General features: G+C 32.0%; 1 protein-coding gene across 2 annotated transcripts; it reads left to right on the top strand.

The window, feature by feature from the left end:
* The first annotated feature begins 312 nt into the window (after nt 1-312).
* Nucleotides 313-10,581, top strand: LOC132608089 (ent-copalyl diphosphate synthase 1-like). 2 transcript variants are annotated; one of them, XM_060322166.1, is made up of 15 exons: nt 313-760; nt 1,178-1,255; nt 1,398-1,489; nt 1,848-2,157; nt 3,348-3,480; nt 3,931-4,145; nt 4,235-4,355; nt 4,530-4,642; nt 5,757-5,983; nt 6,192-6,307; nt 7,401-7,499; nt 8,135-8,383; nt 9,195-9,306; nt 9,423-9,611; nt 10,325-10,581. In XM_060322166.1, the coding sequence occupies exons 1-15, from the start codon at nt 661-663 to the stop codon at nt 10,574-10,576; spliced, it is 2,406 nt and encodes an 801-aa protein (XP_060178149.1). In that variant the 5' UTR covers nt 313-660; the 3' UTR covers nt 10,577-10,581. The 2 variants fall into 2 exon arrangements, with proteins under 2 accessions (XP_060178149.1, XP_060178147.1); XM_060322164.1 differs by having other exon boundaries at nt 314-760; nt 3,297-3,480.
* The last annotated feature ends 1,749 nt before the right edge of the window (nt 10,582-12,330 follow it).

Below are 12,330 nucleotides of genomic sequence, written 5' to 3'. Positions count from 1 at the left end.
TGTGATCTAAAACAAAACATAAATAGTTTGTGCGGCTATAAATCACTGACCTGAGATAAATGAGAAGTTTAAGATTAAATTATGTTTTAATAAGAAAAAAACTAAAAAAAAAATCGCTTTGTTTTACTTTAATTTATAGAGGTATATTGTATTAAATTCTTTCAATATGCACTAGAAATTAAATTACACTCAGGAGTGAAACCTAGTGGTTAATGAAATAGGGCGAGAATCATGAGATCTCAGATTTAAAATTCAATGGAGGCACGCTTTGATGGAAGAGTTACCCAATACATCTATTAATCAGAGATACGAATACACCATAAAGTTAGTCGAGATCCGTACAAGCTAATCTACACAGCAAGCAAGCTAATAAAAAAGAAGAAAAATATGCCTGAGAAACAAACCATAGAGGAAAAGAAAAGGATCAGTAGGTTCATTATTTCATGAATTTTTGGGTTTGATCCCATGCACCTATTTGCGGCATCTCTCGGGAAGTCGTTTCTGTCTTCTTTCTTTTCCTCCCTCTCTTTATAAATCATACTAATTCCTCTATCCTTTCTTCATTCTCATAAGTTCATCACAAACAAAACATCATCATTACTTCCTTTTCTTTTTATTATAATTAATATTCTGATCTAGAAGGGAGAAGTTAAAATAAGCATGTCGATCTCAGCTTCTTATTTGAGATTTGGGTTCTCTGCTCATCATCCTCACTATGAACCTTCTTCCCCAGCAAATCAATCTCCTAAGTTCCTTAAAAGTAAGCTCTGGCTTTCTACCATGCTCTTCTTCTTCTTAGTAGTATTAAATTATTTTCAGTATTAATCATTTGTCGCACAAAAGTACTTTCCAACCACTTCTCTCCACTGAGATAAGTCATTTTCAAGTTTAGTACTACTAATTCCCCCTTATTCATTTTTTTTTCCCAAAAATCAGGATTGATTTTGTAGTAAATCAGCTTCTTTCTATCTCTCCCTGTTGCCAAATTTACACTTGGACATACTGACGCGCAGAGTTAGAATTTTGAGTTTAAGGGTTTTGAATCTTACAAAATGTCTACTGAACCTGTATACAAGCTTGTAGCTTTGCGTCTGGGCGTACCAGAAGTAGTACTTACTTACAAAGTTACAATATATTGGTAGAGTTTCCAAGGATGACTCAACCTGTTTTTTTACAGGTAACAGATCTTTCGAAGAACATGTTGATTTCGGTTCAAAGTTGCAATGTAAGGCGGTTTCTAGACCTCGTACAAAAGGTGCTATGTTCATGCTTTTAGAAAAATTTAAATTATACATACGGTAAAGAAGTTGTTTCACAAAAAAAAAAAAAAAAAAAAAAAAAAAAAAGAAAGAAAGAAAGAAAGAATATTAACAGTGTTCGTCACAAATAAAATGCAGAATACAGAAAGGTACTGCAAAATGGTACTTTGCCAGTTATCAAGTGGGACGACATCGTGGAGGAAGTGGACATGGAACAAGAAACATCTGAGGTTGTAGTTAAGCCAAAAAAAAGAAAAAGAAAATCTTTTTAGCCTCTTCTCTATACTCCCTCTATCCCAATTTATTTTTTTAATTTGTCTCAAAAAAGAATAATCATACTTTGTTGTTTAGAATATATATTTAAGTTTAAGCTTTTCATTATTTATAGCCACATAAATATTGTATATCTTATTTTAGATCATAAACTTCAAAAAAATTCTTTCTTTTTAAATTTTCGTGCTCACTTAAACACTTTCACATAAATTGGACAGAGGGAATAGTACGTTAGTTCACATATATAATAAGCTAAGTTTTCTTGTGTTATTTTGTAATTGACTTTTATTTATTGGAAATATATGTGTGTAAAAGGTGGTATACCTTCCATCAAATAAGATAAAGGAACATATAGATGCTGTTCGGTCAATGCTTCGATCTATGGAGGATGGAGAAATAAGCATATCGGCTTATGACACAGCATGGGTTGCTCTAGTGAAAGACTTGAATGGAAGTGAAAATCCTCAGTTTCCTTCGAGTCTTGAGTGGATTGCCAACAATCAATTGCCTGATGGTTCTTGGGGTGACAGCTCCATTTTTATGGTTTATGACCGTGTCATCAATACATTGGCTTGTATTATTGCCTTGAAATCATGGAATTTGCATCCTGACAAGACTGTACTTGGTAAGAGTTTACTCCTTCCGGATAAAAAAAAGTGTCAATTTAGTCTTTTTTTTTTAGGTCAAAAAGAGTGTCCAATTATTAAATCAAGAAAGAATTAACTCTGTGATCAAATCGCATACCTATTTAATTAGGGGTAGTTTAGTCAAATTACTTTTTTTTTCTTTCTAGCAGTTAGTATTTTCTTAAGGGGTGTGCAAATGGCTAAGTAGACACTCTTTTTATCTGGAGGGAGTAATTTTTATTCCACTTCTTATTGACTTTATGTATCTTACTTGCCAAAAAATTGGAGTATTCCGAAAGAAAGTGTCTGTTATTGATTAGAAAGAGCTTTTATTTTCACTTTATATTGAGTTATTTTTTATTGGGTTTGTAAAGAACTAGTAAAAGGGATGGGTCACGAACAGGAAATGTACTCTTCGGCCAACTAGTTTACCAAATATGCATGACCAAAGTATACACTATCTATACACTTCGGTTGTATAAGTAGTGTATAGGTATGTGTGTGTGTATGTGTGTGTGTGTGTGTCTCTCTCTCTCTCTCTCTCTCTCTCTCTCTATATATATATATATATATATATACTGCATACATATTTTGTAAATTAGATGGTCAAATAGTATTTGGCTGTAATTTTTCCCATTAAAATGACTTGGCAAATTGGTGGATTTTGCCCTCCTACGCGTGAGATAAATGTGAGGCTCAATTCTACTTTTTCCGTGATTGTTCAATCAATTTTACAATAGTACCTTTCGTTTAAAAAAAAATGCCATTTTTTATATTTATTACTAACTTTTTAATTTCAACATTTCATATATATGTTTAAGATCATAAGATTGAAGGACAATATTAATAATTTTTTACTGTGTATATATATATGCTTGGCGTTGAGATCGGTTGAAAAATTAATTATATGCTACGTTCGTCAGTTTCTGATTGTATACAAGTTATATCCATAAGGTAATAATGCAAAAAGTGAATAAATAAAAGAACTGGCTAGGTAACAGTGTTGCTTGCTTGTTTATGTAATTACTACTAATATTTCCATTGTTTAATTAACAGAATGTAGAGTTCCGATGTAATCATGACACACTAAGAGACGAGGCCTAACAATTAACGTATCTTTTTGGGGTTTGGGATATAGGAATGTTGTTTATGAGAGAGAATTTGAGCAGGATTGGTGATGAAAATGCAGAGCACATGCCTATTGGCTTTGAAGTGGCATTTCCTTCACTCATTGAGATTGCCAAACAATTATGCATAGATATTCCTTATGATTCTCCCGTCTTGCAAGAGATCTACGCCAGAAGAAAACTCAAGCTCACAAGGTAAACCATCAACTATATTTACGATTAAAAATTCACCTATGCATAAATAATTCATCAAAAATTTAGCAAGTTGTCTTTTCTAGATATCAAAATCTATAAATGCAAAATCCTTGCCCGTCTCTGATGACATGCTTTTAGAACCATAAATATTTCGACATGTAACAATTTTTTATTTTTGAATCTTCTTGTTTAGTCAAACAATACGGTATAAATAGGCGGAAAGAGTATGAATTACAAGAAAAAGTAGCTCATGAACTCGGATTGACAAGGCATTATCATCTTCCATGCTTCTCATCATGAACAAATTTTTAAAACATATCTAATCTTCTAGAGTAGTTCTTACTTTTATATTGGATTTGATTTTATGCAAAACTTTTTGGATACAAAAGTTGAAGGACTTTTACTTTCCATGTATGTGACTAATGATAACGTGTGCGTGCAATAAAATAGGATACCAAAGGACATAATGCACAAAGTGCCCACAACTTTACTCCACAGTTTGGAAGGAATGCCAGACTTGGACTGGCAAAAGCTACTTCAATTTCAGTGCCCTGATGGCTCTTTTCTCTTTTCTCCATCTTCCACTGCCTTTGCACTTATGCAGACTCAAGATAATAATTGCCTCAATTATCTCAAAAATATTGTTCATAAGTTCAAGGGTGGAGGTACAAGTTTTTTATATTATCAATATAATTTAATTAACCTATTATTATCGGATATTTATTCAGTCACTTCTTATTTACTTATCATTCAGCTCCAAATGTCTATCCTGTGGACTTATTTGAGCATATTTGGATCATTGATCGGTTGCAAAGACTTGGGATTTCTCGGTATTTTAAGTCAGAAATAAAGGAGTGTATTGATTACGTCAACAGGTAGTATTATTTATTGTGTACTTTTAAACAAGTTGAGGAATCTATAGACTCTGATAGTTTATCGTTTCCAGTAAGTAGGAATACCAATTTTTATTTTTATTTTTGGTTTCTAGCTAGTGCTAGTATTATTTTAAATTCTGACTATGAAATATTATACATGTTTTTGTTTTTTAGATATTGGACAAATGAAGGAATCTGTTGGGCGAGAAATTCCCTAATTCAAGACATTGATGACACGGCCATGGCTTTTAGACTTTTGCGGTTGCATGGCTACGTGGTTTCTGCTGGTTAGTCATTATCTACTACCCTACAATATTCCTCATTTACATACATAACCTAATTAACATGAATTTAACTAACATACACGAAGACCATAAACTCCCTCTGTCCCAATTTATGTGGCATTTTTCATTTTTTAATAGTCAATCTGACCAAACTTGGAATCTAAATTGGATTAGATTAACTCAATATTTTAAGAATAAAATTTATATATTTAAAAACTACATGATAAAGTATTATAAGTTGCAACTTTTCCCGTATCAATTTGGTGAAAAAATACATCTTAAATTGTTGGTAAAAATTCATGCAGTTTGAATCTCGAGAAACGAAAAGTGCCACATAAATTGGGACAAAGGGAGTATCATATAAAGATTTTACATTGTTAATATATTTTAATCAGTTATAACCTTTTATTAAAAAAAATCCCTTTTTTGTGAATTCTTTTGAATCTCACCTTTTCTTATTATTCCACCTAGATAAATCTAAATGGACAAATTGATTAGGCCGAATAATTCCCTATGTATAGAAATATTAGTATTTGATTGATCTAAGTTCATGCAATTTAATTTTTTTAATAATTAATAAAAATGAATAAAAAAATTATTCATTTTTATTATTCTTTTGTCCTACATGTTATGTATTTATTATAAGAAGAAGAAAAAAGGAGTTCTTTTTTATCGTGTTTTTTTCTTGTGTCGTTCAAATATTTTGAACTTTTAGTTATTGTAACTTATAATACTTTTTATGTAGCTTCTAAATATGTAAATTATATTTTAAAAAATGTGAATCTCTGAGTCACGCTACAAGAGAACATGGAATTAGCTACGGCATTTGTTGGTAATTCCTAGCTAATCCATCGCTAATTAGATTTTTCTTATAATTCGTCGCTAATCCGTAGCTAAATGAAATTAGCATGGAATTTTGCTGTTTAGCTATGAAATTTTATCCGTCGCTAATTCCATGTTTTCTTGTAGTGTCATATAACAATATATTTTCAGATTACCAAATTAAAATTACTGTAGCAAGATAGTCATTATAGATCATTTTTACCTGATGGTATAAATAATTGTACTCTGGTAATACACAGAAGTTAAACGCTATTGTAATTATTATTTTTCTCAGATGTATTCAAACACTTCGAGAGCGGGGGTGAATATTTCTGCTTCGTGGGACAATCGAACCAGGCTGTGACAGGAATGTATAATCTTTACAGGGCTTCTCAGCTAATGTTCCCAGGAGAGAAAATACTTGAACATGCCAAAATATTCTCCTCTAATTTTCTTCGAGAAAAACGAGCTCAAAATGAACTGCTAGACAAGTGGATCATCACTAAAGATTTACCTGGAGAGGTACATACACACACATATAGCAGTTGGACTTATATATATATATATATATATATATATATATATATATATATATATATATATATATATATATATATATATATTTATTTTTTTTAAATTTTCTCACTGAAAGTATTTATTTATTTCCCACATTCATTTTCTTCTTCTAAAACTGTATTTTTGTTTTTAACATGGTTATTTATTTATACAGGTGGGATATGCATTAGATGTACCATGGCATGCCAGCCTGCCTCGACTAGAAACAAGGTTCTTTTTAGAACAATATGGTGCTGAAGGCGATGTGTGGATTGGCAAAACATTGTATAGGTACTTTTTAAATGCAATTGATATATATTCTCTATTGAACAAATCATTCAGTAACCTTTTTTTGAACAAAGATAAACCTTGCAAGTAATCCAGCAACGAGGGAATATTCTTTCTTTCTTCAATCCAAGAATGTTAATATCAAGAATTTAAGTTTTATGCTCATTATAATAAGTATTTAGATTATCAGGTTATTTAAAAGATAGTTGCGTGTAATTTTATTTAATAGTAAGAGTAATTAACTATATACACAGTCATTGAAAAATAATTGCACTATCAAGTCACCCAAAGTACATTTACCGTAATGCTTTCTTAAAATGTAAGATTTTTTAATCTTAAAAATAAGACAAGCTACTTGAGTGACATGATTGGTGTAAAATTTCCTTATTCTAACACCATGTTACTTTGACTCTTTAATAGTAGTTGATTGATAATCGAAAAACTGTACTCCTAATAATTTGTTAATTTAGATTTAGAAATTTTTATACTGTCATTGCAGTTTTTATACACCTTTGCAATAAGGAGTCGTGTGATGATAAAATAAAATAAGAAGAAAAAAATGTTGTTTTCTTAAAGGGTGCCCAGCTGCAGCTGATTACCAAACCCAAGGTAATTGGAGCCCCACTATAGTTGGTATTGTACTGAGGCTACATTTGCGAAAGACGGCACACATGCACACTCCTTATATGTCTGTCTGTCTGTTTTTTTTGTTTTGGTCTCGTTGTATCAAATTAAATGAACACTCAATCATTGATTTCTCATTCAATGCATATATATTCAAGAAATGCTACAAAATAGAGAGGCTACAATGAATATACAGTTTTAAAAAAAAAAAAACTGAGAAATGGTGGGACCCACAAAGATAAGGACAATTGGGAAATAAAATCAACTCTTGTTTTTACACTAAACACTGGATGCTGATGTGCTTTATCGCTAGTCTTCGTCACACCTCAGTTAGCTATAGATAATCGCCTCAAATCATTTTGACCTCTCGAGTTCGACGTACGATTATGATTTACTTATTTATTTAAAAAGGACTGAATTCTTCCTTTTTCCTGTTCTTTTTATATCTTAAACTAATTAGGATCTGATACAGGATGCCATTGGTTAACAATAACCTATATCTGGAGCTAGCGAAGTCGGACTATAACAATTGCCAAGCTTCGCACCAGCTCGAGTGGAGAAGAATTCGCAAGTACGTTATTATAAAAGTAATATAGACTTACCCGCTATAAAAACTGAAATCAATTTTCTACCCATTAAAGTAACTAAACTTTACCTAATACAATAGAAAGAGTTTAAATTATACACAATAACAATATAAAAAAAATGTGTGCATAATTAGGTCACTTAAAATATAACTGCATGTCACTCTATATAATAATATTAATTAATTGGTAACCTAGAAAAGAAATGATATGTAGTTAGCACTTAGCAACAAGTTAAATTATAATAATGGTGTAAAAAGCTCATTGTGCTATCAAAGCATATAACTTAAATCCCAACAAAAGAAAAGTCAACTAAACTTTTGACTTTAACTTATATATACACATTTAGTGTAATAATTTTTTTGCACACTAAGTTACCTTTACCTATTGCAATAGGTAATCACTTATTTTCGGGATTATATATCGTACATTTTAAAAAAACTTTGAGATCATCTTTTGGATATCTGATAATATGTTTATACCGACGGCGATATATGAGTATAACTTAAAACACTTAAGCTATACTTCATATAATATAGTAACAATAAAACCTACCTTGAAGCTGGTTGTCAATTGTTTAATTCAGATCTAAGCGGTCTAAATTTAAACTCGATGCATGCAGGTGGTATAACGAATGTGGGCTTGGAGAATTCGGAGTGAACGAAAGAAGCTTGCTGCTGACGTACTATTTAGCGAGTGCCAGTATATTTGAGCCAGAAAAGTCCACAGAGAGAATGGTTTGGGTCAAAACCGCAGCTCTTATGGACTGTGTGACATGTTATTTTGGAAGGAAACAAATATCTGTGCAAAGCAAGATTGCCTTTATTCACGAATTCACACATTCCACAAGTCGACACTTTCTGAATTCTAGGTAATGTCTGTTTTCAATGCCTGCTTTCTTGTAGATAATATAGATCTATGACTTGTGATCATACAGCGACATTTTTAAATGAATTGGTACGTATATAATACTAATGGCTATTGTTTGTCCTAGGATATATATAGTGGCAAAAGTTTTACTAGTGTAGCTGTATCACAGAATCATTTGTAGGAATAAGTATGACACCTAATTCTTAGCCCCAGAGTTTTGGTCAAGTTGTAAAAGCGCAACATATATGATGTGTAGACACACATCATGGATCTGTTAACGCTACTACTGATAAAAATGTAATATTAAAGTGGAGAAGATATTAAAGTGGAGAAGAGTACGAAGCATGAACTTATTGTCATCCACCGAATTTTAAACGATGCCACTAGCCCTGGAGGAAAAGAATTTCACTGGATAATCCTTAGCCATGGGTAAAGTCTGTACTCCTTCCGTTCATTTATTTTGCATGCTTTCATTTTTAGTTTGTTCTAAAAAAAATATCATAGTACTTTCTGATTTAGAAAAGTATTTAATCTTAGACTTCTCAATTTTACCATTAATGAAATAATTTATACTCACGTAAATTATCTATGTTTATTTCACATAAAAAATCTTCTTTTTTAAAATTATGTGTTCAAACAAACGCGTCATATAAATTGAGACAGGGACACAAGCTCTTGACTATGCCAAAAAATACAACTGCAAAAATTATTGTAACTAAAAGTGTTTTTCACGTAAAGTTTGGCTACAATATAGTACATTTATATGCATATATACACTAATGTTTTAATGATTGCTGATCATGGCAAGGCAGGTATAAAACAGAACAGAAGCTCGTCGGTATTATTCTGGGAACCCTAAACCAGCTCTCATTGGGCGCTCTGCTGACCCACGGCAAAGACATCCATCAGTTCTTGCGTCATGCTGTACATAATCTACTACTCGAGCTAGTTTTCATCAAATTCAAACTGTTGATTTTTTTTTTTTTAAATTTTTCTCATGAAATAAATTAATAAAATAGAAATATTTGTTACGTTTATAGTGGGAAAAGTGGCTGCTGACATTAGGAGATCAGGGAGAAGGAGCTGCAGAACTCATAATTCGTACGTTAAATTCGATCAGTGGCCGTTGGGTGTCGGAGGAGGTATTGTTGTCCCAAGCAAGTTACCAAAGGCTAATGGAAATTTCCAATAGAGTTTGTCACCGACTTCGTCTCTTTCAGCTCTTCAAGGTTTGACACATTTAACAAAGAACTACTATAAAACATTGATCATTGTCTGTTTTATTTACGTGGTACTCTTTTATTTTGTCTCGTCTGAAACTATAAACTATATTTATATTTCAAAATAATAGAATTTTAAATTTTGTATTCGATCCTTCAAGATAAGATTTTATAGTCATCCAAATATTCATGCTTAGTATCGCTTAGAAGTCTTTATTTATTTTTTAAACTCTTCTAGAGACAAACACTTTCACATAAAATAAATAGAGGGAATAATTGTTACTCACTCCGGCCCAACTAAAAAAAAAAAAAAGTAATTTAGCACATAATTAAATTGGTCTTCGACCCCTTCAGTCACAATAGATGCTCTCGATTAGACACATTATTTAGCAACATATGTATGAAGCGCATCAATCCTCAATTTCATTTTATGTGCCGCTATTTTCTGTTTAGTTTATTTCTACAAAGAATGACAAATTCCTAAGAATAGGAGGTTGAGCTAGGAAAACCTACATTGCTAAAGAGATCACATAGGGCTAAAAGAGAACCAGAAAAAGGATTTTTTGTGAATCTTTACATATCAGATTAACACAACATATATCTTTTTCTGTACATACATTTTTATAGTAGCCACTTTTTATCTCTTCTTGGCAGAGTCCAAAGAGATATATATGGCATTTGCCTGATATTAACAAACAGATGTTGTTTTCCATATACATCAGGGACAAAATGCAGACAGCCAACTAATGGAAAATCAGCTGGATATGTTAACGTTTAGCGAGGAGATAGAATCCGACATGCAACTACTAGCTGAACTCGTGCTATCGCAATCCAAATGTTCAGATGAGGATTTGGATGCCAATGTCAAAAACACTTTTCTTACTGTAGCCAAAAGTTTTTATTATACAGCTCATTGTGATACAAGAACTATCAATTTGCACATAGCCAAAGTGCTATTTGAAAGAGTACTTTAATTATTCATCGATATCATGTACGCTCTTCATTATAATAGGATATATGTATCAAGAAAAACGATAGAGATAGAAATAGAATATGAAAAAAAAAAAAATCAAGCTCGAAGAAATTGTTGTGATAAAAAGGTGAAAAACATTATTCGTGTCCACTAGCCACTTGCAAGAGGCGGAGCCAGGATTTCAACTTTATGGGTTCTGGATTTTAAGATGACGACTTCAAGTGCTAATAATTGGGTGCTTAACATGTCTGCATGAAATTCTTAACTAACACAAAGAATCCATATGTGAGCTTCTACCTTCGCTCTTCCAATAGCTTGTAGTGACAGCTCTGTCATACTATACTATGTTAGATAGTTTGTAATATAGTTTGTAAGGCAAAAAAGTTTGAAGATTTTATATATTAAAAGTCTTGGGATTTTCAGATTTTATTTAAAATTTGAATTAAATGAACATGAAACAGAGTGACTATTCAGAATGGTCGATTTTCTAACTCTATAAATATAAGGCCTTCCTTCATGAAGTGGGATAGAAAAATCTGTAGGTGTAACACAGGCTTTATTGTATTTTGAAGGGAATAGCTTATATTTTTCCCAGTTTGTATACAGGCAATATCTCTTTAAGAAAAATCGATTATTGCACGCCTCAAAGTCACTTCTTCTTCAATTATGTTTACCTATTTTTCTAACATACTATAACTAGCGCGCTAGGGCTTAACTAATAAATTAGAGAGTAAAAGAGACTTTATTATGATCTTGCTGATCTCAAAATTGAAGAAAGGACTGAATTCGATTGAGTAAGTTTGTGTAGTGGATATATTTGAAAGAGCTGTAGATCTAGCACATTATGTTGGCTTCTTTTGCCAAAAAAGATACAACTCCTATGAGGTGGCTGGTATAAGAGCATGTTGCTCTTGCCTATATTTCTTGACTAGATTGTCTTCTGCTAGCTAAATATTCGACAATATATGGCAGGCAGATTGATTAAAAGATAGCACATCAGATATAAGATGAGAGTGGAGACCAGGTAAATCAAAACATTGAGATATTGTTTCCCATTTGGGACAAGCAAAAGTTATTTAGACAAGACATCTCAAACTCCTTTCCCACCTACTTCGACCTTATTTTGCATCATAGTCCACCCTATATATTACTACTAGCTAGTTAGTAGCATTAACATGAATTTATCAGCCATTAAATAGGTTGAATCGATAAAGAGATAAATTAATACGTCATAACCGGGCCACTATTTGCGTTTGATGTAATTGGACGGGTTAAATTAAGCTAAATAATATGAACAGACTCAAATTGTTACATTTATTTATTTGTAGTAAAATCGTCTCCACCACAGATTTGTTACCCCCATTGACCATTGATTGTCTGGTCTGAAACTAATGTCTCTTGTCGTGCTAGCGGCGAACAGGCAAGTTCCATCGATGCAATCCATTTCTCCTAATGGGAAAAGCAAATCATCTTCTTAGGCTACTATGGCCTTTTAATTTGCTGCTGATACTACATTCACAGACAATCAAAACTTTTAAGACGTCAATTATTGGTTACTGCACGTACTACTACTCTTTTCGTTCACTTTTACTTATCCCCTATTGATTTCGCACGCCCCTATATCCCTAATAAGAATTAATAAATGAAGTATATTTTACCATATATAACAGTCATATTAATTGGTGTATAGTCTTGGTAGACTTAGGAAATGATTTGTGAATGAGTAGTTAATGTTAATTAAGGGTAAAACAAGAA

The sequence above is a fragment of the Lycium barbarum genome, chromosome 1 (assembly GCF_019175385.1).
Source record: "Lycium barbarum isolate Lr01 chromosome 1, ASM1917538v2, whole genome shotgun sequence".
NCBI classification, from domain to species: Eukaryota; Viridiplantae; Streptophyta; class Magnoliopsida; order Solanales; family Solanaceae; genus Lycium; species Lycium barbarum.
The sequence above is the reverse complement of the archived record's forward strand: the minus strand, read 5'-3'. Positions and strand labels throughout refer to the sequence as shown.

Coding starts and splice junctions, on each gene's coding strand:
- LOC132608089 (XM_060322164.1), top strand. CDS start 661: ATGTCGATCTCAGCTTCTTATTTGAGATTTGGGTTCTCTGCTCATCAT. Junction 761..1,177: donor ATCTCCTAAGTTCCTTAAAA/GTAAGCTCTGGC, acceptor GTTTTTTTACAG/GTAACAGATCTTTCGAAGAA. Junction 4,643..5,756: donor TGGCTACGTGGTTTCTGCTG/GTTAGTCATTAT, acceptor TATTTTTCTCAG/ATGTATTCAAACACTTCGAG.